This window comes from Varanus komodoensis, unplaced genomic scaffold (assembly GCF_004798865.1).
Source record: "Varanus komodoensis strain SLA01 unplaced genomic scaffold, ASM479886v1 scaffold34_1, whole genome shotgun sequence".
NCBI classification, from domain to species: Eukaryota; Metazoa; Chordata; class Lepidosauria; order Squamata; family Varanidae; genus Varanus; species Varanus komodoensis.
This window is the reverse complement of record NW_025335854.1, coordinates 9,453,508-9,479,217: the sequence shown is the minus strand read 5'-3', so window position 1 is coordinate 9,479,217 and position 25,710 is coordinate 9,453,508. Positions and strand designations below refer to the sequence as shown.

Here is a 25,710-nt window from a genome sequence, read left to right as displayed (position 1 = left end):
AAACCTAGTGAAAAAGCACTAGCAGAAGAGGAGACTGGTGAGGCGGAGCATGGTCAGTGGCCACAGAATGTGGAATGTGGAAGTAAACGCAAGACAAAATGGGTAGGCCTGGAACTGAGTAACATCCCTGCAAAAAGGCGTTTTCTTGGGACTAGTACAGACGCTACTCCATAGGACGACATTTTGATGCAGGTTCCATTTGTGTCATGACTCACGTATATTTAATCGTATAAATTCACGTATATTTAATCTGGCCCAAGATAGTTGCTGTGCCCACCCACCCTTCATCCTCTTGATAGTTTAGATAAAAAGCAAGTACAGTGGTACCTTGGCTCATGAACTTAATCTGTTCCAGGACTCTGGTCATGACCCAAATTGGTTGTGAGCCAAGTCAAATTTCCCCATAAGGTTCAATGTAAATAAGGTTAATCCATCCTGTAACCATTTTTTAAATCAGAAAAATGTGAAGCAAAGCGACAACAACAAAGGTCGCGGCCATCTCTTCCCCCCACCCCAAGCACAACCGAGATTGCTGCTGTCATCTCGGCGTGCTGAGGGGTGTGGGGGGAGAGACAGGCGCAAACGGTGCGCTTGGTTGGTGGGGGAGATGGCCGAGATTGCATCCGTATTTTCTGCAGGAGCGTGCCTCTGATCACGTACGCCTTCCCTGCATGAAGGCAACTGCGATCATGGCCATCTCCCCACTCGGGGGGCGGGGGGCGGGGGAAGAAGAGATGGCTGCGATCTTGGTCGCCACCCAAGTGGTGTTCACGACCAAGTCAAAATTTTTCAGAAATGTTTGTTCATGGCCCGATTTGTTTGTGAACCAAGGCGTTCGTGAGCTGAGGTACCACTGTAGTTTATAATTCTGTCTGATAGATGCAAGAGTAAAGAGATAGTGAATGATGGATAGTTAAATGGATTCGGTGGACACCCAACTTCCTCTGAAAGCCTTAACGTGACACCAAAGATCAAGTGATCCAATTCACAGGTAAAGTCATATTCAGTAACTCCTGACCTGAGTTCAAACAGAACTAATTGAGCAAGGTTGAATGCCTAAACAGTTTAAGATGTAGGAGTTGTATTATGCCTGAGATAGCTTTATTTGTATGGTATAGTGTTTTTTAATTATCTCCGATATGTTTAAGTAGGTGTTAAATGTTTTTAGTCAAGAGCAGACACCTGAACAGAAAGACAGAAATGCTTGGCTCCTTATATTGCATACATAGCAAATCTGAATACAATTTAGGTCAACAATAAAAGAAAATTTCATATGAAAATGTAGCTTACAGTCCGCCTCTGTGCTGATATATTGTCTCTAGCTAAGGCTGAAAAGTGTAACACCATCACAGTATCTTTGAAATTGCCAGTTCCGTCAGTAGTGCCAGAACTCTTATCAGATGTTGAGCATGAAGAATCTGTCAAAGATAATTGCAGAAAGATTAAAGCATCTTACAATTCAGTTTATTAAACTAAAATATTTAAGCTGACAGTCAATTTTAACTGTTTTCCTGTTGGTAACCTGCAGTGTCTCAATAAAACAGGTCAAACACTCCAAAATTTCAATAATGTATTTACAATGCTTTGATGTTTTACAACTTACTTTGCAGTAGAGATGAGGGTGACGGGAAAGAAAGAAGAAAAAAGTCCTCCCTACACCCTCATGGTCCGAAAAAAATTGGGAAATTAAATAGAGATTCAATGACATTTCTGACTGATTACCCAATACTTTCCAAAGCATCTTAGCGTATTGCTGCATAGCTAGTTCACAGTTCTGACCTTAGATCTAAAGTAATTTAGGGCACAATCCAATGCACCCTTAAGGCAGATGCATGTATGCCTCTAAACTCGGAGGCTTATGTGCCTCCAATGCATGGCTATCACGATAGCCACCACCATGCCCTCCCCAATGTACTTTCTCTAGACGGCTGTTTTTGTCTGTCCATGCTGAGCACCAGCCTGGAGAGAAGCTAGAAAGCTGACAGAAATTAGAGTAAGGGAATGGACCCAGCCTTCTCTCCTTCCCCCAGCATACCACCTTCTGTCTCCTCCGAGGTCCAGTTGCATCCCTGAGGGGGTACCTGTGCTGTTCTTTCTGCACTGCCTCTGAGGGGAGCAAAGCAGGGTTCATCTTTCTGATTCTGAGATTGTAGAACCTCATTGCTGGGACAAATCCTATGCCCCCCCATCAAACTACACTGTGCTGTAGGAGAAGACAGAACTGGAACTATGCTTGACTGTATTAATAATGTTTGTATCCTATTTCCCCTTCCTGAAACACAACAGCATGGAGCTTTTCTGCCTGCCCTTTCTCCACACAAAATCTGCTGTTAAAGGTCCACAAGAATGATGTGGGGATCAGCCAAATAAAGCAATTCAGTATCTAAGCCTAAATAGGCATCAGTCAAAGAAAAATGGAAAAATACTTTTAATGATGTAGAATGCAGAACTTAAGATATTTAGTCTGGACTTGGGAGTCTTATATACTTTGCTTCTGAAAATTGAGGGCAAATCCCTCATATGGCAGTCACTCAATTCTCTGGTCTCAGATTACACCTTCTGCATGAAAATATGTGAATGCCTGGAAACACACCAGTACAAATAAGCTGTTTACAGTTTATGTAAGTATTCTGTCTTCTGAAGTCTGTATATGGTTTCTGTGTCCAAATGAAACCTTAGTTTTGCTTCCTACAATGTTAATGGCTTCTTTTTTAATCCTTCCCCCCCCCCCAATAGACAAGCTATACTACCATCTGAGAACATTTCTGGTTGTTTATAAAACAAAGGCATGCCTTTTTAAATTGAAATGCAACAAAACAGTAGAATTTAATTAGAATATTAATTCATTTCATGTTTTCATATATAGTGAAATAAAATGAGGTTTGGTAAGAAAATACCACATATATTTCAAATCTGCACCCACAACAGTCATTTATCCACCTGACTTCAACTTTTCTGGAAATTATCAGCTACTAGTGGATTCTATATGTCATCCCACCCCATTCATTTCCAGATTCTTTCTGCTTAAACTAAGCCAAGGCCATTTAGATCCCTTTTCTCCTCCACAGGCCTATGGGTTGCTCCTCCCTACAGGTTTCTAGGAATCTACTTCTTTGTCTCCCATTCCTCGAGGAAACTAAGTGGCACAAAACTACAATGGAAGTCTGCTATTGAGTGGATGCAGCTGCTAGACAAGAGGCGGCTTGGGAAAGCATTTCCCGTAAATACAAGTGGCCAGCTGGTAAGAACAGTTCAACCGGAGCTCTGCAGTCTGGGGCTTGTGAATAGTTGTTTCTGAAATATTTGCTGGCAATCCCATTTTGCACTGTTTCTGAAACAATTAGATATCCTTAAAATACTCTACTATTTGAGGTATACAACAGCTTAGGTGATTTCCAGTTTGTCATTATCAGAAGGAAATCAACTGTGCATGTAATCAAACAGGCACTGGTATTATTAAGCACAATTCTTTCTGGACCATTTAAACAGCCCCCTTTAACTAGTTGTTACTGGTAAGTGAACCAGGCATCATACCTTTATTTTTCCAGTGGAATGGACTGAAGCTACAGAGGTAGAAACTTTCACCAATCTTGTGGCTGACAGATAGATTTTGAAATGTCTATGAAAGTGACTGTACAGGCACTCCATGAATAATTCCACTTCTTCTTGACGGACTTCTCCCTGAATACTCTGGATTGAATCCCAGAGGGCTTTTATATCTTCTGGATGGATGGCATAGGAAATATCCAGCGGGTAGGCAGCGCAAGGTACGGAGAAAGTCAGTTCTGTTGCAGCCTTATGGCTGCCCGTGTTGCAACCAGACCACATTGCAGCCATCCAGGCAAGATTGATGGGGCTGATAGGCAGGGGACTTAAGCAACAGTCAAAGGTCTCCTGCAGCCAGGCTTCGACAAGGTCAAAAAGGCCCTTTGCCCCATTTGCAAGGAAAAGAGGCAAGCAAGTGAAATCCTCCACGACCGCCTCAAAAATATCATCTCCAGCAGTACAACAGAACCAGCCCATCCACACTATTTTCTCTCCAGCATTTCCGGCCGCCACCCGCGTCCACTGTGTGATCTAGGGAAAAAGGTATATGCACACATGTGGACAGTGTGTACGTGTGAAGCATATAAAATTACTTGACAATATATACATTTAGAATCCAAATAATGTGTTAAAATTATAGAAGACGTGCTTAGCAGGGTTATTCACCCAATTTTTCTTCGACAAGTCTTTACAGCCTGTGCTAGATTGGTAGCCTTCTGCTCAGACAATGTGAGCAATGGAGAAACTGCTAACACTGATCCTATTTTCTCAGGACTTACTAAATACAAAAGGACTTGCTCCATAAAAATTACTTAGAATTGCAACCTTGAGCACATGTAGGGCAGATAGTTAATAGGTTTAACAGCAGCTATATGGAAGACAGGTTCAAAAGCCTGAATACCAGTTGTTGAGCTAGGGGGTAATACCAGGGACAGGCTATGGCCTTCATTCATGCCCATGAGTTCTCCACAGACAGCTGGCTGGCAGCTGTGAGAAAGACGCCGGACTTCTGGCCCTTTCCAGAAAGGCTCATATTAGCCTGTTACCAGGCATCCCTAGTGCCAAAGGAAACATAGTTCACAATCCAGTGACTGATACATCATCATGACTTACTGACTTTTACAGTGTCTGTCTGCAATCTTATCCTTCCCAGATGTTAAAGCAAGCCTAAGGTACTAGAAGGTAGGGACTGTACTACCAACCTGAATGAGGACTGCTAATTGTTCCTGTTCTGTGGCTTTCAATGCCGGGAGTAAGGAGAACTTCACTGTGAATGGAAGGTCAGGATCTTCTTCTGCAGCAAGCCGCTTTTGCCTTTCAGCAGCAATAAAGAGGCTGAGCTGTCTAGAATATTCCTTCAGCTTTCCGTAAGAGAACTTGTAAAGAGGAGTGACACTGTACAAGATCCACTGCTTACCAAGAAGCGAGGCTACCTGAGGATCAGCATTTTCCTTGAATGAGAAGAAGAGTTTTAGTTTCATACTTGCAGATAAGCAGTGCTCAGAATCTACATTTTCCAGTCATAACTCCTGCAGTAGAGGAAGTATTGCTATGAAGAACTGCTGCTCAATAGTCAATAAGTTTAGAACTGTTAGTATCCAACCATGAGAGCAGTGTGAGACTACTTAAATGATTGCTACAACACTCACTCTAGATCAGTGAGGGCGAACCTTTTAGAGACCGAGTGCCCAAACTGCAACCCAAAACCCACTTGTTTATCGCAAAGTGCCAACACTGCAATAACACCTGAAAGCTGAGGTTTTAGTTTAGAAAAAACAACTCACAGCCAGTCCAAGCAAATATCTATATCCTTGGCAGTGCACTGACCGGCCATGCGAAAGCTCGGACAAGTTGCAGCTACTGAGCCACCACTCCTTTCCAAGCATGCGCATGGCCCCTGTGTGTGCTGTTATCTAATGCTGGGCTGCTGGGGCGATGCTGAGAAATGATCAAACGCACGAGTCGAAATTGTAAAAACTACCACCACCATGCTCTCCGTATATCCTGTTCTGATCTCAAGCAACTAGGTGGTTCTAGACAAGCCACTCTGAGCCTCAGTCCTTCATAAATGATGCAACGGAGGCTGTAAGTACTGACCAAACTTATTTAGTTGTGAGAATATTTTAACCTTGAGTACATGATATAAACACTAAGTAGTACAATAAAAAATGTGATCATTGGGCAGCATTAACTTTTCTGGAGATGGCTTCAAATTCTAGCTCCTGCATTCCAGTTTTCAACTAAATAGCAAATTGATTATATGGATGTGGGGGTTTTCCCATTCCTATATTCAGGAAGATCACTTACTCTGTCATCACAGTGAGTTGACCCCTCCATAAGGGTCCACGAATGTCAGTCTGGCTTACCAGCCACGAGTTGTGAGCATTCATAATTGCCTCCCATTCATCCTCCGGCATGCACAAAGAGCATGGGGGAAAGCAGGGGCCTCTCGTTTGGGCTGGTATGGAGAAGATAAGGTACAGGAGTCTCTCTTGGTCAAACGTCTGCTGTCAGTGTGCTGTTTGCCAGAGGACGCTCATCCTAGTTAGGGCACTTGTGGGTGCTTGCCCCACAATAAGCTCTGGCAACTTCCAGAGGTCCAGGGGCCATTCCTCCCCACCCAGTCCTGCTTTAGCTCATGGAGAGTCTCTCCCAAAAGACGAAAGGCCCCAGACTCCAATTTCCTGCTGCAAGTTGAGGGCAACCACCTCCATAGTGCTAGAAGGCGCTATCATGGTTTCCTTTAGCCGATTTGCAAGCTGCATTTTACCCTTTCAGTGTTTCATAGCTGCAACACATGCCATTGGAGGCAAGATGTTTTGTTTTTAATTTGGAAGGCACAAAGAAGCAGCAAAGACCACAGTAAGGGTCACATGCTGCTCACCCCATTCTAAAGGTTAACTCATATCACTTAGATCAATGATTTTCCAAGCACTGAAGATTGTCAGGATATGTTTGGTCCCACAAAAAATGTACAACCGAAAGTAGTAGAACTTTCAATGGTGTTTTCTCCCATTGCAATAATATTTTTATTGTTGCACCTTTTTTTTACTAGTCCATGATGGCCCAGAATTTTCAGCTTCTTCTAACAGGCAAATTCTTACAATTACCCTAGTTTTCTTTCCTTCATTTGTGCTGCTGTAATACTGAAACATCAGATCAAAGGCTACTTCACTGTCAAGCACAACACCAGTTATATCAGATCCATCAAAAACTTACTTCCAGATGAGAAGTCTGCGGAATTATTCTCTTAACTGGAGTCTGGCCAAACATATTGCCCCTCCTGAGGGACAGGACGCCTCTTGAAACATACGCAGTGGTAGTGAAATTCACTCCATGGTCTGTAGTTTTTCCTCCAACAGCAGTCACTCTCCTGGAGTCAGAAGTGCTACCATCCTGCAAATACTGGTAGATTAGCCATCAAAAGGCCACAGGAAACAAATGTCAAACTCTTTTATCTACAACAGTAAGATGTGTCTGCATGAAAGCATCAAGACTATGAAACTTGATATGCATGTTAAAGGAACCCTAGCGGTATGAATCTCTCAGTTTATGAAATACATTTTAGTTTTAATTAAATTTTGTTCATGTGCTGGAAGCCTGCAGTGCCACCTTCGGTTATTAGATGGGAGTCATTAGATGGTCCTAGTCTGAACATATATAGCCAGTTTCTGTGGTGATATAGGAATTTCTTGACCGTTTAATCCATGTATATAATGTGACATTTTCTCTTTTCAGGCAGGTAAGATTAGCTTCTCCATTACTGGGCATGTTGGACTAACACCTCTCTTATTGCTCTGTGGGGAAACAGAGCGCACAGACCATCCCTTCAGCAGTCTATTGTGCTGGATTGTCAGGATCTCTTCTTGCTGATGCCAGAGTATAATAATCAATTTAAGCTGTGACAACCTAGATTGAGGCTGGACATCAGGAAAAGCTTCCTCACTGCCAGAGCAATACGGCAGTGGGACCGGCTGCCCGGATGGGTGGGGGGCTCTCCCACACTGGAGACATTCAAGGGGAAACTGGGCAGCCACCTGAGTGGGAGGATGTGACTTGGTGTCCTGCACCAGCAGGGGGTTGGACCCGATGGCCTTCCTGGCCCCTTCCGACTCTACTATTCTGAATCTTTGGTGCCCAAATAGGGAAGCCTCTACCCGAAATGGGAGCGTGTGTAGTAGCTACAGCGCTGAACTAGGGATCCAGGGGATTTGGGCTCTAGTCCCCGCTCCCACCATGAAGCTCCCCGTGTGACTCTGAGCCAGTCATGGGCTGTCAGCCCGACTGTGGTCACAGCTAGTGCGGCACAGAGGCTGCCATGAAGCTCGCTGGGTGAACCCGGGGCAGTCACGGATTCTCAGCCTAGCGCATCTCACGGACGGGTGCTGGACCTCGCGGGGCGCAGCGACCGGAGTGTGGGCCCCGGGGTCCTTCTCTCCACATGGCCGAGAGAGAAAACTCGGCAGGCTCTCAGCTTGAACCGCCTCGCAGGGTTGTTGTTGCGAGGACGGCATGGAGACTCGGGGAACCTTGTAAGCCGCCTGGGGATCTGCCGCAGAAGGAAAGGGCGGGGCATAAAGGCCGCGCGCACGACACCACCCCCGCGGTGAGGACGAGCCCCCCTCGCCAGGGAGGCCCAGGGAATCGCGCCGCGCCGCGCCTCACCTGAGCCTGCGCCATCGGGAGAGGCCCGCCGCCAGCGGCTGAGGAGCAACGGCCCCGCCGCTTTTTAAAATCGGCCTCCCAGCGGCCCACTCGGCGGCGCGAGCCCGTTCTGCGCGGGCCGATTGGTCGTTTCTAGGGGGCGGGCCCTCGCCGGCCCGGATGTGGGAGTGGTCGCGGCCGCGCTCTTCCGGCCCGAAGGAGCGACGGGGCGAAGGCGCGGCGCCCATCGCGAGCCATGCGGATGCTGTGGCTCCTGTGCTCCCGCCTGCCCTCGCCCCTCCGCGGGAGGGCCGCCCGGCCCCGGGTCAGGCCCCGGGTCAGGCCCCTCGGCGGCTCGGCGGCGCTCGGGGCGGGCGCGGCCCGCGCAGGTGCGTGGCCCTCTCGTCGGGGGAGCCGGACGCCTCCCGGCGGCGCCTCTTGCCTCCGTCCGCAGAGCGGCGGCGGCGCCTGCGGCCCGCGCTTCCGGGTTCCTACCTGGGAGCCGCCCTTTCCTGGTCGCTGCGCCTTCGGGGCCTTCCTCAGACCCGCCGCTTTGGCTCGTGGGGTGTGGGGTAGGCCGCACACCCGCGTGCTTGGAGGGCCACCTCGTGCAGCTGGCGCAGAAGCTTCTGACGCGACCTGTGCGTTGGGGGTGCTTCCCAAGGAAGCTTTTGTCGTGCTTGAAGAAAAACACCTGGCTAGAGAATAGCGGAAGCGGAAGAGCTCGGCCAGTTGTGAGATCAGGTCTTCCATCCAAGAAGCCGCAGCCTTGCGTTGACAAGAGCTGGGCAGGGCTGTCAAGAATGGGATATTTTGGAAGGCATCTTTTCCTAGGGTTGCATTGTCGGATGACTTGGCAGCGCTAATAGCATGATCTTCCACTTGTGACTCTCTTGTGTATGCTTGTTTCTCTTTTGGCCTTTTTTCTTCCCTGAAAAGTCCTTTAAGGGAGGGAAAGGTGGAATAACTGCCAGTGTCTTTGGAAAGATGGTGGTAGAAGTCATTTGGAGGTACTCCAGCTCTTTTAAGGTTTCCCAAGACTGTTTGGTTTTGTTTTGAAACTGCCCAATGCTGTGAGTTTGTCAAAGATGAGACATCCCTTCATCAGTTCTCCATAAGTCAGAAATACTTGATGGCACATAACAGCAACAAATGCTTCAAACTTGAAAAATGATAGTGCAGCCAAAATATAACTCCTGAATGCTACTCTGCCTGTATCAGACATCCCTATAGCTATTCTTTTTGATAGTTGATACACTGATCAAAGCTTGTTTTTTAGATCTTGTGCTAATAAACTTCATTGATTTTTCTCTTCCAAAGATGTCAATAGCTTTGTAGCTCGTACCAAAACCTGTGGGGAATTGCGCTCAACTCATATTGGTCAAGTGGTAACACTGTGTGGATGGATTCAATATCAGAGGTAAATAGAAAGTTAACGCACATGGGGTGCCCAGCCTGCTGGTGCTAGACAAGTTTTAAACCTCCACGGGATCAATTCAGTAGTACTGCCTCTCACCTTCCACGCTTGGAGGTCTATGGTCAGCCTATGCAGGGCAGGAGGAGGATGGCCAGGTTGCCAGCAGGGCCTCCTCATCTCTTGCCAGCGCTCATTTCCTAACCTGCCGCTTGCCCCCAGATTGCCCCTTAACTTGCCTCTTTGTGACCACAAAGAAGCAATTCTTTTCATGCTGCCTGTGAGGTGGAAAGGGCACCCCAGAGGTGAAGCCCAATTTCATACTTTAGGACTGGGACTCTAAAACACTGAGAGCTTCAGCTGTGGGGTGGTGTAGAAATGAACTCTATAGCCGCCTTCACACCATCTAGAGCCATAGGATTACTGTGTAAGAACACAAAACTTCCCTTGCTAGTTGAGAACTCAGGCTCCAATGGAGGGTAGCCAAATCTTTTGGGGAACCCCAGTGTCTTCTGACATTGTTCATCCTCAAAATCTAGTATTCAGAACTTGTCATTATTGGCATTTGTTTTGATGGAGTCAGTGAAGAAAAGTGATCCTCTAATTGGCTGTGTTCTCACATTTTTTTAAAAAAATATAATCTTTAAAATCACGTGTCAGTTTTCCTTAGCTTATTTGTAACGTTCCACATGGCAGACTGGATGGAAAACTACGTAGTTATATTATTTATAGGTTACAGTTTGCGCTATTTACTATCCAAGTTTGAAGTTAAAAGCTTCAGAGCTCAGCTTTTATTGTCAGTTGCCAAATTAATTTTCAAAGAGAAATGACAGTTTTTGTTTTTACTGTATCGAATAGTTGTGGCTTTGTCAGCAGCAGAAGCCACTGGCAGGATGAATATGCAGTGTTCCAGGAGCCATCTCTAAAGACAGCACTGGAGAAACACATGCAATCAGTGGGATTTAAAGTTGTTTAAGCTGTATCTCTTTGTTTCAATATATTACCTATGGGCTGGTTAATGTCTAAGAAATGCGAAGGGAATCTGTTTTGTAAATCATATTGGGGTGTACCGATTATACTTTGACCATGATTGCTTTGAACAAGGTAATGACTTTTTTTGAAACTGTACTATTTCAGACAGTAAATCAGGAATTGTATCTTTAAATGTACTTTGCACCTAAAGTACCCTCCTTATGGAAAACTAGCATGTCAGGAAGATGGGTCTAGCTTTCTCCCTGGTTTGCACTCCAGAGCACAGATTTTTCTTCAATAGATGCCCATAAAATGGTACAGTTCCAAAAATTCTGATTCTTTATTTTTCTGCATATGTAAATTGGATCTAATATAGGAATTTAAAGTAATATACATATTTGTATGTTTGTGTCTGCTGTGGTTAGACAGGGTCAGTTCGTGGTTTTGAGAGACTTCCAGGGACTCACCCAGATTATTATACCCCAGGATGAGGTAAGAGTTATCAAAGATTTGCAAATTAAACATAAGTTTAAATTAATATCTGTTAACTTAGGATTTAGCGGGAAAGACATTACAAAGACATGCAAAATAAAATGTTCCTAACTTTTGAAGATGGGGGAATATTCTTTCTAGAAAGTTGCAGGCTTTGTCAAATAGATTATATGATTTTTTTCCATAAATGAAATATTGGAGCAATAAATCTGAAGCATTTTTGCCTGCCTCAAGTCTAATGATAAGCTACATAATTTAGAAAAAATACTGTTTTTAAGTGCGTTGTAACTGGGGAATAAAAATGGCATGTTTGGAAGTGGTAGGATTTGATGTGATCCAATAAGGTGTATCTTCCATTCTTGACCCAGGGTCCTGACTCGGAACACATGTTGGATATGACTGAAATGTTAAGATATTTTGACTTGCTTACCCATGTAAAACATACTGGATTCTAGTTAAAATCACACCTGGACTGCAGGACTGAATTTAGTTCATAACCTAGACAGATCATCAAGCTTAAATCTCTTTTGAAGACACTCCCCGCTCATCCCTGTGTGTGTCGTCACCTGCTTTCTCCAGGCTGGTTCCCATTTGAAGAAGACCTTGTGTGACACTCCTGTCGAGTCCGTCCTGAGAGTGACTGGGACTGTGGTACCCCGGCCCCCAGGGCAGGCAAACCCCGTGAGTACTTTGGGAGAATTCCCCTCTGCTTTCCTCCGAGTGTTGTTTGAGACAACCAGAATGGCTTCCCGGAAAGTACAGGGTTGCCTTTCAGGTGATATGTCTTTGGATCTGGCCATCTATCCCTCAGCCACAATCCTATATTTGATACTTGAGAGGTCTGTAGCCAGTGCAGAAGTCGTGCTCACCGAAACTAAGCTCCCCTACCTAAATTTGCCCTGCCAGAGCTCATTGCTGCTATGTGATGGATGTGTTGACTGACCAGACTGAAAGCTCCAGAGATAGGCAGGGAATGGTCTGGCTGTTACCTGGCAGTTCTTGCCCCCTCAGGAGTAATGCGGTTGAGGTGAGGGCAGGGGGGGGGGGGTGCACCAGCACCATCACCCTCCGCTGTTCAGAAGCCTCCCGTTGCCTCGGGATATTCATCCTCCTCCCTCGCTGCCCAGTATGCTTGGAGTTGCTGTCCAGAATGCCTGTGTGACAGAGCTGCTGCTTCCTCCTCAAAACCCATTTCTGTGAAGACTTTGACCCAGTTCTCACCAGGCTCAGCCTGAAACCAAACCTGAGCAGCTGCCATTAAAATAGCTGCATTTTGCTTCCCCTGGGGCAGGTACTTGTAAAATTGTCATGTAAATAATAAGTCTTGCAGAGCCAACCCATCAAGCACTGTCCAGCTCCAAGCTAGAGGAGGGAGGCAGAGAGGCATTGAGTTCACCTGGTCCTGACTAGGATCTTGGCCAGTGCAGATCCAAAGATGCCTTTTCTTCTGTCGTCCAAGCTGGAGTGGGGAACTGAGTCCTCTTGGCTTAGGGCTGTGCTGGTACAAAACTGAATGAAGCTGCTGATCCCTTCGGCAGCTCCGAGCTGGACAAAGCAGGTGGAAGCTTGGTTCTGGACTTTGAGGCAGCGAGCAAAAATTAGAAAGAAATTGTTCCAGCAAAAAGTTGTTAGTTTAATATACTTAATTCCGAGGCACTTCCTAAGTATAGACAGCTAGTGCATCATAATCAGAGCTGTATGTAAACATGGTGACATTCTGAACTACCTCTCCCTTTTTCATTTTAGAGAATGCCAACAGGTGATATTGAAGTGAAGGCGGAGACAGCAGAGGTCCTGAACACCTGTAAGAAACTACCCTTTGAAGTGAAAGACTTTGCGAAGGTGTCTGTTCCCATCTCATTTCCACATGATGACCTATCTAATAATGTATCACTGGAATTTTTGTAAGACTTTGCTCTTCAAATTCTCCTCTTCATTCTAGGGCCATGGAAGCTTAAAGAGCAGTGTGTGTTTGTTTGCAGTTCCAATTGCCAACAAATATGTGTTAGGATCCGTAATTTACCTTAATGTACATGGTGTCAAAGCTTAGAATAATTATTAGCAATAGCTTGAGAGCAAAGGAGATACATAAGAATGGGCGTCAGACTATGTACTGGTATGTGTAAGGGTAGGAACACTTGTGCTCTACTTTAAAAATAAATGCTTACGCCGAAGCATTCTAACTGTAGCACCAAAAAATATTTTTCTGTTGCTAAATCGTGATTCCAAGATCATGATCTGTTTAATTTGTGCAAATGGAACACCTTTGCATAATTGACTTTTTCATAAGTATTTCAAAGAGCAACTGTAAGAGCCGGAAACTTGCTTTAAAAATATTACAAGCATCAATCCTTTACCTAATATACCATTCTGTGGGGTCATACCTTGGCAACTTATGCCTGGCTTAGGATCGCAGTATTCAGACAAGGAGCTGGGGGCCCTTCAGGCAATTTCAGGGGAAGGTGCCTTAATCTGTACTTGCCTGCATGCCAACTCTAGCACTCGCTGCTTTTGACTGCTGCTGCTGTTGCAGATTACTAATGTTAAACCATCTCTGCTCCTCTCGCAGTTTGGGGATTTCTCTTCTTGTTAGACTTGGAAGCCAGTTTGACCTTCGATTCTTCCCCACTCCGTGCTAAACCACATCTCTTTTCCACCCAGAAAAATGAGACCTTGAGGATGCAGTACCGCTACTTGGACTTGCGTAGCACAGTGATGCAGTACAACCTACGGTTGCGGTCCCAGATGGTGATGAGAATGCGGGAATATCTCTGCCACAGGAACGGTGAGATAAGCACAGGGAATGAGTTCACTTCTTCTTTCACTTCATTCACTGTGCAGCTAACAAATGCATGAAACCTTGTTTTAGGATTTGTGGATGTGGAAACTCCTATGTTGTTCAAGAAGACTCCAGGGGTAGGTACGCCAATTCATTCTTTCATGTATGTAACATTTTGGAAACGTTTCCGTAGTTCCACATCAATTGAGAAACTTTTTAGAGGAGACAGCCCAAAAATGTGAAGGTGAAGGCACTTCAAAGAGCGGTCTTTTGGCCCCTGTGCAGAAGCCGAGGGGCTGGAGGGTAGTTCAGATTCCCAGCTCTCTGCCACAGGAACACTTATTTCAAAGTTATGATGCGATTTCTTGGGGCATGACTGACTGGGGATGCACACCTGTAGACCATCGCATGGCAATAAGAGTGCAGTGTGGTGGACATGTTCAGGTTTGGTGGGCAAGGTGTATTCACAGGTTTCTGCTTTCTGCATAAATGCGAAGAGAGCTTGATGAAGCTTCCAAGGGGGAGCGTATAAAAACAAAACATGTGGGATCCTCAGTTGTATAGATCTATATCAGAAGTTTCTTGACTTCCTGCAAGGAACGGCTGAGGTCGGAGCAAGACCTGCTTTGTATTATGCCCTTCTTTTAATACCAGGGTGCGAAGGAATTCGTGGTCCCCTCACGCGAAGCTGGGAAGTTTTACTCGCTACCTCAGAGTCCTCAGCAGTTTAAGCAGCTACTGATGGTTGGAGGTCTAGACAGGTGAGTTTCTTGTGCACCATTTGCTTCAGGATTGTTTTCAGGGGAGCTTTTCTTCTGACAGTAAGAGATGGGAACTGTTCGTAAGACAGTGGATGTGGTCACTGCAGAGGCAAAGCTGCTCACACAAACTGATCTGCCCATAGTTAGGTTCCCCAGGGAAGGTGGGGCTGTCTAGCCATAAACGTTGGGGCCGTGCCTGTGGTCCTCGGACCAGGGCTGTTGCTCAGGGCTGCATTGGCTGTGCCACTTAATGATCTATAGTTGATTAATATATTTCAGGTGGGATACACTAAAAACTATAAGGTTGGTTTCAGTGGGGTTTTTTTTGGTGTTTTGTTTTGTTAACAAAGATTGTTTGTGGAAAACCTTTGATCAAGGAAAATGACTTTGTCATTCTTGTTAGAAAATGCATTTTAATATCGCATAATACAAAAATATTTCATATTGTAAAGGAAAGATTGCTAAAAATTCTTAGGTCTTAATAGTTTAACAGGAAACAATATCTCAAACATGTGTTACCTTTGAGGCCTAATATTCTAGAAGGAAAGCCCTCACCCAAGTTCTGTGGTTTTAATTCCTGTCTGAGGAAGGCTTTAGCATTCTTCCCTTTAATACAATTACTAGTTTTTACTACTTATATTTTCAGATCGTTCTTTGTTAGCACCTTCAATTCTGTACTTGTTTTCAGGAACATACAGCAACCATTTCCCAGCAACCTTCCTAGCAATTCCACTGAAGTTGTTCTCTTAAAATCTTTCCTTTCACCAAGCATCATTCCTGATTGTGGAAAATCCCTGTTCCTTGGCGTTGCCTTTGGGGAAGATGGGATTAATTCAATGTACTATATAAGCAGGGGATACCTTTGATGACCTTCGGTTCTAATGGCAGGTACTTCCAAGTTGCTCGCTGCTTCCGAGATGAAGGTTCAAAACCAGATCGGCAGCCTGAATTTACTCAGGTAGGTTTCTTTCTATCACCAAATAGTTTTCTTTAAGCTGTAAGGAAATATTTGACAGTGCGCTCATTTGCGTGTGATAGGCCTAGCCTGTCTAACCCCACTGAGACTTGATCTGCCTGTTGCAGAGCGGTTTTTCTACTGTTTTGGAATTATAAATGGGTAATTAAAATTAAACCGCTTTTTATTTTTCCAGTGTTTTAAGATGTGATTGTTTTAATATGGGTTTTATTGGTTGATCGGTTAAGATCTTGACTGGGATGCCATGCTTTATTCTATTTTGCCTTATTGTTAAACCGTCCCGACACCACAGGCAGGGACGGTCTAGAAGAGTTCTAAACAAACAAATAAATAATACCCAAAGCCTGCTCTAAGTTGTACCAAATACCAGTTGCAGAGATGGTATTGTTTGAGCAAAGTATCACCTGGGTTCTTGGGTCTTTGTCTCTCTCATGTCAAGCAGGGTCAGTCAGTAGGCCAACTCCAACATTTGGGGGATGCCTGCTGGATCTGAGATGTTTCTAGTTCCAGGAGCAACCTATGAACGTTGAAGTCATGGGCTGTTTTTGTGATATCTGACCCTGGGTACTTGGTCTTCTCCACGGCTTAAACAGCCCCAAGCCAGCTCAAGAACAGGCTGTGGATTAACTGAGCCCACAAATTGCGACCATCGCATCCCACGCTCTGCTTTCTAATGCCATTTTTCCTTTGATCCTTGCCAGTAATGAACAGGGCAGACCAAAGAGCTGTGAGCCAAGTGTGGGTATTGGCAGGATGACCCCAGTATTTGCAGACTTCATGTTGCCCCTTTGCACTACGGTGCTTCAGCCATTAATGCCAGGGGGCACCACTGCAGGGCCAGCGAACAGGCAGGTGAAGTACCAGGGCGAGCGAAGGACGGGGTTGATAGTATTTCAAATCCCAAATTTTTGGCCATCCTGGGGCCACCTCTCAGGGCGCAACCTTCTCCATAAGCAGCTGCTGCGCAGCTGAGCAGGGCTGAGGTTGGACTCTGCTTGCAGGTCATGGGAACCCACTGTGGCAACACGCTTCTTGAGGAGTGAGTTGCACCTTCCCCTGCAGAGGTTGCCCGCCTTGCTGCTTAAGAGTACGGCTTCGTAAGAGCACGTTTGCATCGCCGGTTTTCAAGGTTGTCCCACATGGCTAATGTGCTAACAGAGCTGCTTCTTGCCAGTCGGTGTTTCTGAATATCGCACCATTCCCATCCGAAGTGTCCTGTCTCTGAGCTTCCCAGAAGGATGTGTCCGACTGCTGTTGGAAATAAGTTGCTGGAGTGCATAGACATAGCTCTGAGCTAGTGAGGGAATACTTGCTTTTTCAACATGCAAGCACTGTTTCCAGTGCATGTGGGTCTGTCACGCATATGCTACCCTTGTCAAGTAACAATCATTTTAGTAAACAATCGATACTGGCCTGTGACAAAACAAACAACCTGTGATCTAAAAAACTATGTAGCCCAGTAAAATATTGGTGGGCGGCCGTGGGCTGCACCAACACACTCTGGCAGCATCTGTTGAGCTGAGCCTAATATCTCCAATTTTCATGGAATGCAGCAGGGAATGTTGGACCAGGTGTGGTGTAATGCCCAAAATCAAGAGTCTTGTGGCTCCTTGCAAATTTATTATGGCCTACGTTTTTGTGAGCTGCATAAAGTAGACTCAAGAACATGAAGACAGAAGCAGTAAAAATGTATAGGTCCTTAAGGTGTTGCCAGATGCCCCACTAAGATGGCACATTTTCTGGAAACAGAAGGTAAAGATAAGAGAAATTCCAACTGAATGAGAATTGAACTGAGACATCATGAAGGACTTGTGACACTTTGCTATTTTGAACATGTCTGCCGGACTGAAAGATATGGAGAGCCTTCAGTTGGAAATCGATGCAAAACTACATTCCTGAGGAAATGGCTCTTCTGTGGCATTGAAGCCCTTTCCTTAGAATGAAATTTTGTTTAATTTATAAATATTGCGATTCTTTTGTAGGAAATGCACATATGAAGATACGGCGATTCTTATAATGTCTACAAATACCCCTCCTCTGTTTTCTCCTCTTTTCCAAAGATTGATATCGAGATGTCATTTGTAGACCAAGCTGGGGTTCAGGCTTTAACGGAGGGCTTGCTCCAGTATTCCTGGCCTGAGGAAAAGGGACCTGTCACCGTCCCCTTCCCTTCCATGAGCTATGATGAGGCAGTGGCAATTTTTGGAACTGATAAGCCAGATACACGCTTTGGAATGAAGGTATGTTCTCAGTCAACCTAATTACCCAATTTTTCAGCTTCCTTCTCTATGTCTGATTTCTTTCGAAGCCAAAAAAAAAAAAAAAAGATGGTGTTTTTTTTTTATCTCCTTGTCAATGGAAGATGAGTCAGTCCACTGCCTTCTCTCTGGGTCTTAGCTGGTGTTTCAGAAAGGTGGAGGGAGCCCCTGGTTTGGGCAGTAGTAGCAGTGGGTGGGGTCTCATGGCCCCGTCCCTCCGCTGTCATTTGAGCCCCGTTTTCATGGCTTGGCTGCCACAGGCTAACGCAGATGGAACTCGAGGCGCAGAAAAGTGAATCCTCTGTTGCCTTACCTGCATGTGTGTTTAGGCAGAGCCTTTTCTTCCAAGTGAACACCTGCGGGGTGCCTAAGGGATGGTGGCCATGGGGCTTTGGGGGGGTCACAGCCAGGCCTCTCCCCACAGCCCATGGTTGCTTCTGGCTTCCCTTGCAGGCCTTGGGACTGAGGCTCCCACTGTCTGTTCCTCATTCTTTGCCTGTCACGATTCTGTCCCCATCCTTTGCTCAATACGCAGATTCAAGACGTCAGCCATGTGTTCAGGAATGTGGAAGTTGGATTCCTGCAGAAATTCCTCAGCGAGCCCCAAGGCACTGTCAGGGCCATTTGCATCCCCCAGGGCGCGGTGAGTGACGCTGGTCTGTCTTTGGGTGAGGACGAGTCAGACAGGCCCTCATAAGCCATGGCTTAGGCCACGGGTCCTCAAACTACGGCCCGCGGGACAGATGTGGCCCGCCACGGCCATCCGTCTGGCCCACGCTGCCGTTCGCAGCCCACGCGCGTGCTCGCTGCATGGGCAGGGAGGTGGTGGCTCGCTCGGTCGGAGATGGTCTCCGAGCAAGCAAGCCACCGCCGTGCGTGCTCGATGCTGCCTCACGTGCGCCTGACGGCACCTCCACCTCACCGGCCCACGTGTGTAGCCGCTGCCTTTCAACTGGCCCCCAATCGAAAAAGTTTGAGGACCCCGGCCTAGTTTTATGCAAGGACTATTCAAGCCTTGTACAATCCCTGCCTCCCTGGTTTGGGTGGCACAAGAAGCCATGACTTGAATATTCGAAAAGAGTCTGGCATTAAATAAGCTGAAGTGGGCATGAGTGATTGTGTGATCCAGCTCACTAGATCCTGGTAGACTTATTTTTTATTGATACCACCCCCAGTCAGCCATTATTTAAGCCCCTCAGCCTGGACTTAATGATCTTCCTTTGAGCATTGTAAAATACATGAAAAAATGTTTAGTAAACCAGGGAGCATTATGGAAACCCAGCAACTTTCTAAGGTTCAGTGCATAAAACAACACACACAAGGAGCATAAGAGTGTCAGTGGGCATATAACAGATTTAATGAAATCATCTGCGCTTCTCTGTTACTTTTTTCTCTAGAAATATCTTCAGAATAAAGATCTGGACTCGTTAAATGAATTGACGGAATCCCAGTTTGACCAGGTAGGGCACGGCACTTTGACCCAACAGTGACTTCTGGCGGGAGATTGTCTGAGCTACATAAAACACCCCCTTGTGCCATGTGCCCCCAGTCCTTTCAGTGAAGCTGGAACGTGAGCAGTTTCCTGAGCTTTGCGGAACAGGTCACCTTAACTTGAAAAAGAAAGCTAGAAAGCTGGCACAGGGCATGTGTGTCTGATTGGCCAGTATGGATAAGGGGATGTTAGATCAGGTAGGCTTTTAGCCTGATCCTGCAGGGCTCATCTTAGGATCTTGCCCGATCTAAAGCGACGCTATGGAGGACAGTCCACAAGAGAACAGTGGACTCATCATATGCAGAGTGTTTGAATGTTCCCTGCTTGGGGAGGGGGCAGGGCTGGCTGCCACCATCATGCCTCCCGCCCCTGGGCTCCAGAAGTGCTCATCTGGCTGTGGTTAAGGTGGAATACTTAGATGGCATTTACTCGGACCCAGCAAGGAGGTTGTTGATGTTTCCCTTTGTAGGGTGCATCAGTTTACAGAATAAAAGTGCCAGACTTCATTCAGTGATGCATCTTGGGCCACCAGCAACAGGACACGGAGAATACGCAGAGGAAGTGCACCTGGGGAGGTCTGTGCAGGAGCTTCTGTGGCTGCTTGCATGGTGGGCTGGAGGAGTCTGCGTAGAGTTCCAGGGCCCTTGCATCTTGGCCACTTCCTTGCAGCTGTGTGCTTTGAGGAAGCACCTCGATTCTTTCATCTGCGCTTTTCTCCTGAGCAGGGTCTTTCGCATTTGATTTTGAGGTCTGATGGGAGCATGAAGTCCCGACTCAGTAAATTTCTGAACGAGGAGCAAAAGCTGGGTCTCGTCAGAGCTGTTCAGGCCGACGTGGATGATGTGGTGTTGCTGGCAGCTGGCAAACCTCAGAAAGTGGTAAGGAGAACGTTGTCCCTGTGAGCTGCCCAGGCGTTCCCAGTTGCCGTAGAATTTTCTAGCCTCTTCTCTTCAAAAAAAAAAAAAACCTGTGCCTTTTTTGAAGAGAAATGAAGGATAGTGTGATTATCATGTGAAGACTAGCTTATGTTTTGTAAACGTGCTGTAGTTAAGCCAATCTATTGCATTATCATCCATCTTGTTCAGAAAATGTTAAGGAGCTGGGCTCCATCACGAACAGTCAAATGTAGCAAGGAAGTCAAATTGTCAGATACGACGGAGCCCTCTTCAGCTTTAATCTGTTTGCTGCATCCACGTCTCTCTCTCCTCTCTTTTTAGTGTTTTGCGTTGGGAAAAGCGCGCTTGGAGAGTGCTAACCTTCTGGAGGCACGAGGCCTGTCACTTCGCGATCCCTCTGCTTTCCATTTTCTGTGGGTGGTGGATTTCCCACTTTTCCTCCCAAAGGAAGGAAACCCCAAGGAATTGGAATCTGCTCACCATCCTTTCACTGCACCCAATGCCTCTGACAAGCACCTCCTCTACACAGAGCCTGCAAAGGTGACATTGTGTCTTTATTTAATGGCAGACTTTTCTGTGTATGCAGAAAAGGGCTAGAAAAAGGTTTAGCAGCTGTCTGTGGACTATTTGGCATAGCCTTGAGTAGGTTTCCGCTTCTCTTTTGGAGAGAAGATTGAGCATTGTTTAGAAGTCCTTTTTCATTGTACCTGATTTTCAAGTGCTAGACTGTTGTATTTGTTATGGGAACAATTCAGCCAAATTGGAACCCATTATTTTTTAAATTCCATTTTTTCCACCTTGTGTATGCTTCCATCAAGGAAACTCTAGTCACACCAGACAGGTTGATCCACAGGATCCCAGTACCTCCCACAAGTGTCTTTCTTTATCCTCTTCCAAACTGCTGAGGACGTTCATGGCTATGTAGGGATGTGAATACCAATACGAATATTACTTCCTTTGGCATAGTGGTAATATGTCATCCTCCAGTGAGCTTTCCTGTAATTGCATTATCAGGAGAAATAAAGCAGAACTCTGTAGGACTTCCTGTCATAACGCTAAGAAAACAAACAAATGTGAATCAGCCGGCACCACCTCCTGGCATCTTCCCGGAAGAAACAAACAGCACCACTCTTGTCAAGGAAGGTTAAGTGGAAAACTCAGATGCTTCTAGAAAAGTATAAAGATGTGAAGAAATCAAAGGTGCCCCGTCCTTACAGCTGCAGGAAGACAGAGTGATGGCATGCCTCTTCCCACGTTTGGTCTACGGATTTTAGTGGAACAATTAAGCACATCCATTTTGCCTATTCTCATTCTGTGGGATTTCCACTCTGTCTGAATAGTGCAGTATATACACTTAATCTGATTCTGACAAGTATGTGATTATCTGCTCTTTGGGTGTTGAGATTCAGAAGTCTGGAATTGTAATTGCAGTGATAGAACAGGAGTGTCTGTGTGTGGTGCCACAGAATTCCACGTCACCTTGGCCATAGTGGCTCCTAATTCCTTTCTGTTCTCTCTAATGACCTATGATACCCAACCCCCGATCCTTTTATTAGCATCCTGACAGGACAGATTGTACTCTTGCAACTTGTGCAAAAAACTTTTAATATAAGTCCTGCCCTCCTTCTCTTCCCTCCAGGTTCGTGGTCAGCACTATGATCTAGTGCTGAATGGCAATGAGATTGGAGGTGGCTCCATTCGAATTCACGATGCAGAGCAGCAACAGTTCATTCTTGAAACGGTGCTGAAGGTAAAGGCAACGCACTTCTCTATGTTATGGTCAACTTCATCGGCTGCATGAACTCCTGGCAGAACATTAACTTAAGCAAATGAAAGAATGAGGCTTAATTTTGGTAGGTGTTGTGAGGCTGTAACTCACGTCTCCAATTAACTCACACAGCAGCCGGCAGTAAAACTAAAGACTTTTATTGCTCTTTGCTGCAAGATTTACGATGCAACAGATAGGCTCTGGCAATGAGCTCCTCGCAGCTCAGTTGCCCCCTCCTTTCTGGACCCTACAGGAAAGGTCACGTGGATTTCAACCTTCTCATGTCTTTCTGTGCGTGGGTGGGATGCGCTTCTCCCTCATCGTTTCAATTGGTCTAAGCGATGCAGCCTCCTCCTGAGCTGGGCATCTCCTAAATCACCTGCCGCGTCTTCCTGTTCTCCAGCACTCCGCCCAGCAGCTTCAGAGTCAACTTGCTCAAAAACCTCGGAGTCAAGAGGAAGGGAAACGGCACCCTGCTCAAAAAACTCAGAGCCAGGATGTGGGGAAGCTGCTCGCTTGGAAGCCTCAGAGTCAGGCGGCAGGGGGGCCGTTTGGGCCCTGGACACCAAGTATAAATCCCCCTGCTCCAACGCCCGACTCTCACTGTGAGCCTCTGGCCCTCTCGCGCGTGCCAGCGCTGCTGCCGAGCCGTTGGGCACAACAGTAGGACTGAGTTATGGAAATGCCTCAGACAATGCACTGCCGTGTCTGAGGTGGCTTGTGTGCTGTGTTACTCATGCACAGCATTAAGATTTCAGTCACTGGCCCCAGTAGGAGCATTACGGATGCGTTAACTTCATTCACAGACAGGGCGGCATGGATGTGCAGTGCCTTGTCACCTGCATAGGTGTGCATCTGAAGCTTGCTTTTCTGCCACCACGTCAGCACAAAATACACCAGAAACGCTTTTCTGTGCTGTGCAAGGATCACTCCAGAATGCCTGACCGAGGAAGTGGCAGCAGCCAGTCGCTTGCTGGAAACAGTGCGCTTCATTTTTTGCAGATAAATGTTCTGGATTCTTCCCCCTTGTAGATTTCTGTGTGGACAAGATGTTGTGCCTAGCAAAGGCTGTCACCCTCAACCCTGTGCTCTCATTGGCTGTTTAAATTAGTGGTTTACTACTGTTATTTCCAGCACTCTGGGTGGGCTTTTTAGGGAAAAGCATGGCGGTCCTCTCACTTCCTGGCAAATAGATGTGGAAGAAATGGAGGTAGTGACAGATTTTATTTTCCTGGGCTCTAAGATCACTGCAGACGGGGACTGCAGCCAAGAAATTAAAAGACGCTTGCTCCTGGGGAGGAAAGCTATGGCAAATCTAGACAGCATACTAAAAAGCAGACACATCACCCTGCTGACAAAAGTGTGTATAGTCAAGGCTATGGTTTTCCCAGTTGCAATGTGTGGCTGTGAAAGTTGGACCATAAGGAAGGCTGAGAACCGAAGGATTGAAGCCTTTGTATTGTGGTGCTGGAGAAGACTCCTGTGAGTCCCTTGGACCGCAAGGCGATCAAACCAGTCAGTCCTAGAGGAGATCAACCCTGACTGCTCTTCAGAAGGCCAGTATATGAAACTCAAATACTTTGGCCACCTAATGAGAAGGAAGGACTCCCTAGAGAAGAGCCTAATGCTGGGAACAATAGATGGCAAAAGGAGAAGGGGGCGGCAGAGGATGAGGTGGCTGGATGGAGTCACTGGGGCAGTCGGCTTGAGCTTGGGTGGACTCTGGGGGACAGTGGAGGACAGGAAGGCCTGGAGGAGTGTTGTCCATGGGGTCGCAATGGGTCCGACACGACTTTGCAACTAACAACAAACAACAATGGTGGTGATACCAGTAAATGATTTCTGCTTGTCTTTTTAAAGCCACCTGGCAGTGTCTGAGCCATGATTACAACTCCGTTTACAGCACTCAGCCTTCCCGGTTATGTCACTTAATGTTGTACTTTTGTTCTAGGAAAACACAGAGCTGCTGTCTCACCTCCTTGAAGCTCTGGCCTGTGGAGCACCTCCACATGGAGGAATCGCACTAGGTCAGTGTCTGTCGTCCTTTTCAGCCCCCATGTTTTGACCCGTCGGTCAGGCCTTAATGTTCCTGCCTCCCCAAGAGACCAATCTTGCTTGACCGGGAAATGGGCCACCGTCTCCTCTGTTCACTGGCCTTGGCTAATCTTCAGCAGAGTGGCCTGCTTAAAAATCCAGGCATAAATGGCTGGTCCACTGGGACTTTGTTCCAGTCTTTATAGTAAGCAAAGGGCACCTGCTGAGTTTTTCCAAAGGAAGTACAGGCTCACACCGTCGAATATCTGAGTAGGGAGCCATCCTTGATGCCCAAGAAATGAAGGGGAATGGCACAAAACTATCAGTATCACATTCTATGGGCCACGGGTAAGGAACGAGATCTGCAGTTTTGTCCATAGAGTCGGTTTGTTCTTTGGCCCGTAACAGTCCTATATTTTTTCCAATAGGCAATTGGAATTAACATTGGATTTTAACTCTGTCCTCTAGGACTTGACCGACTGATGTCCCTCCTAGTTGGTGCACCAAGTATTCGAGATGTCATTGCCTTCCCTAAATCCCTCCGAGGAAGAGATCTGATGAGTAACTCTCCAAATTATGTGGCCTCAGAAGAACTGGAGCCATACCATATCCAGGTCGCATGGCCTTTGACTCAAGCCAGGGAGAGCACGGATTTCAGCTAACAGGTTCTGGGGCCACCTGTACGCCGGCCTTTGTTCTCCACCAGTATCACAGCCGCTCTAGCAATTATGCATCAGGCAGAGGACTTAAATCGATTTAGGGGGCCTTCTCAGATTGCAGCATCTACCACTGCTGCTTCCTTCTGCTGAGGAGTCGCGCCTCATATTTTAAATACTAGGACAAAATTCTGATTGAAGAAACCATGTGGAGATGGAACTTGTTAAAATAGAATTCATATTTTGCTACATGGGATTCAAATTTCAGTAGTTTTGTGCATGCATCTGAAATGTGAATAAAAATGAAACTTAAATTACAGTATTATTACAGTAACTGCATTCCTTATTCAGCTCCAGGCTTCTAAGACTGCTGTGGGATTTAATCCTAAAGCACAGTCAGGGTTGATCTCTAGGACTGGCCAGTTTGATCACCTTGCAGGAGTCTACCCTTTTATTTCAGTTCTATGTGGCCTCATTGCCTAGGGCCTCTGGACAATTTACAATACAATGTTAAAATTTAAAGTACAGTAAGGCCTACTAAAGATTATTCACCTGAATGATCCCCTCAGAGCTCTGAATAAACCAAAGAGAAATTCTCTGCATAAAGGGCTGTCTTGACAGGATGCCAGGAAGATGGCAAATTTGGTCCCAGGCAGGCTGCAACAGGGAGGTGGCTCTGCACCCTGAGGAAGGGCCTGGAGGTTGAGTGTCCTGTCCAGGCGGGAGAGAACCTTTTAGCTCAAGAGCTACATTCCATTTTGGAAACATTAGCCACATTCCAATAGTGGGTGGAGCCGAGGTCAGTGCAAGTGAAGAAAAAACTGCCTGGGCAAATAATGTACTGTAGCCTCTGATTCTTACTGCCTGTAACTAAGCTTTAAGAGAGACATTTAAACCTTTTAAAATGTGAAATTGTGCAAAAGCTGGGAAGCTGCCAAGTAAAGGAGTGGAAGGGGTCGTAGGAATCGTGAATGGCCATCTTTGAGACTCCCAGAGGACTGAATGAGGAAGTGGTGTCTGGG

General features: G+C 46.2%; 2 protein-coding genes across 4 annotated transcripts; one reads left to right on the top strand and one right to left on the bottom strand.

The window, feature by feature from the left end:
* Positions 1 to 886: 886 nt before the first annotated feature.
* CENPL (centromere protein L) lies at positions 887 to 8,226 on the bottom strand. The gene is made up of 5 exons (XM_044439145.1): positions 8,212 to 8,226; positions 6,766 to 6,951; positions 4,749 to 4,997; positions 3,535 to 4,077; positions 887 to 1,418 (listed from the first exon to the last, which is right to left on the bottom strand). The coding sequence occupies exons 1-5, from the start codon at positions 8,224 to 8,226 to the stop codon at positions 1,347 to 1,349; spliced, it is 1,065 nt and encodes a 354-aa protein (XP_044295080.1). The 3' UTR covers positions 887 to 1,346.
* A 4,588-nt stretch (positions 8,227 to 12,814) lies between these two features.
* Positions 12,815 to 25,018, top strand: DARS2 (aspartyl-tRNA synthetase 2, mitochondrial). 3 transcript variants are annotated; one of them, XM_044439297.1, is made up of 13 exons: positions 12,815 to 12,872; positions 13,730 to 13,853; positions 13,938 to 13,984; positions 14,502 to 14,608; positions 15,497 to 15,566; positions 17,645 to 17,824; positions 18,378 to 18,485; positions 19,240 to 19,302; positions 20,060 to 20,212; positions 20,552 to 20,770; positions 21,870 to 21,980; positions 23,950 to 24,025; positions 24,501 to 25,018. In XM_044439297.1, exons 2-13 carry the CDS (start codon positions 13,748 to 13,750, stop codon positions 24,692 to 24,694), a joined length of 1,434 nt encoding a protein of 477 aa, XP_044295232.1. In that variant the 5' UTR covers positions 12,815 to 12,872; positions 13,730 to 13,747; the 3' UTR covers positions 24,695 to 25,018. The 3 variants fall into 3 exon arrangements, with proteins under 3 accessions (XP_044295232.1, XP_044295233.1, XP_044295234.1); XM_044439298.1 differs by lacking the exon at positions 12,815 to 12,872 and adding an exon at positions 12,907 to 12,972; XM_044439299.1 differs by lacking the exons at positions 12,815 to 12,872; positions 13,730 to 13,853 and having other exon boundaries at positions 13,938 to 13,988.
* Positions 25,019 to 25,710: the final 692 nt, after the last annotated feature.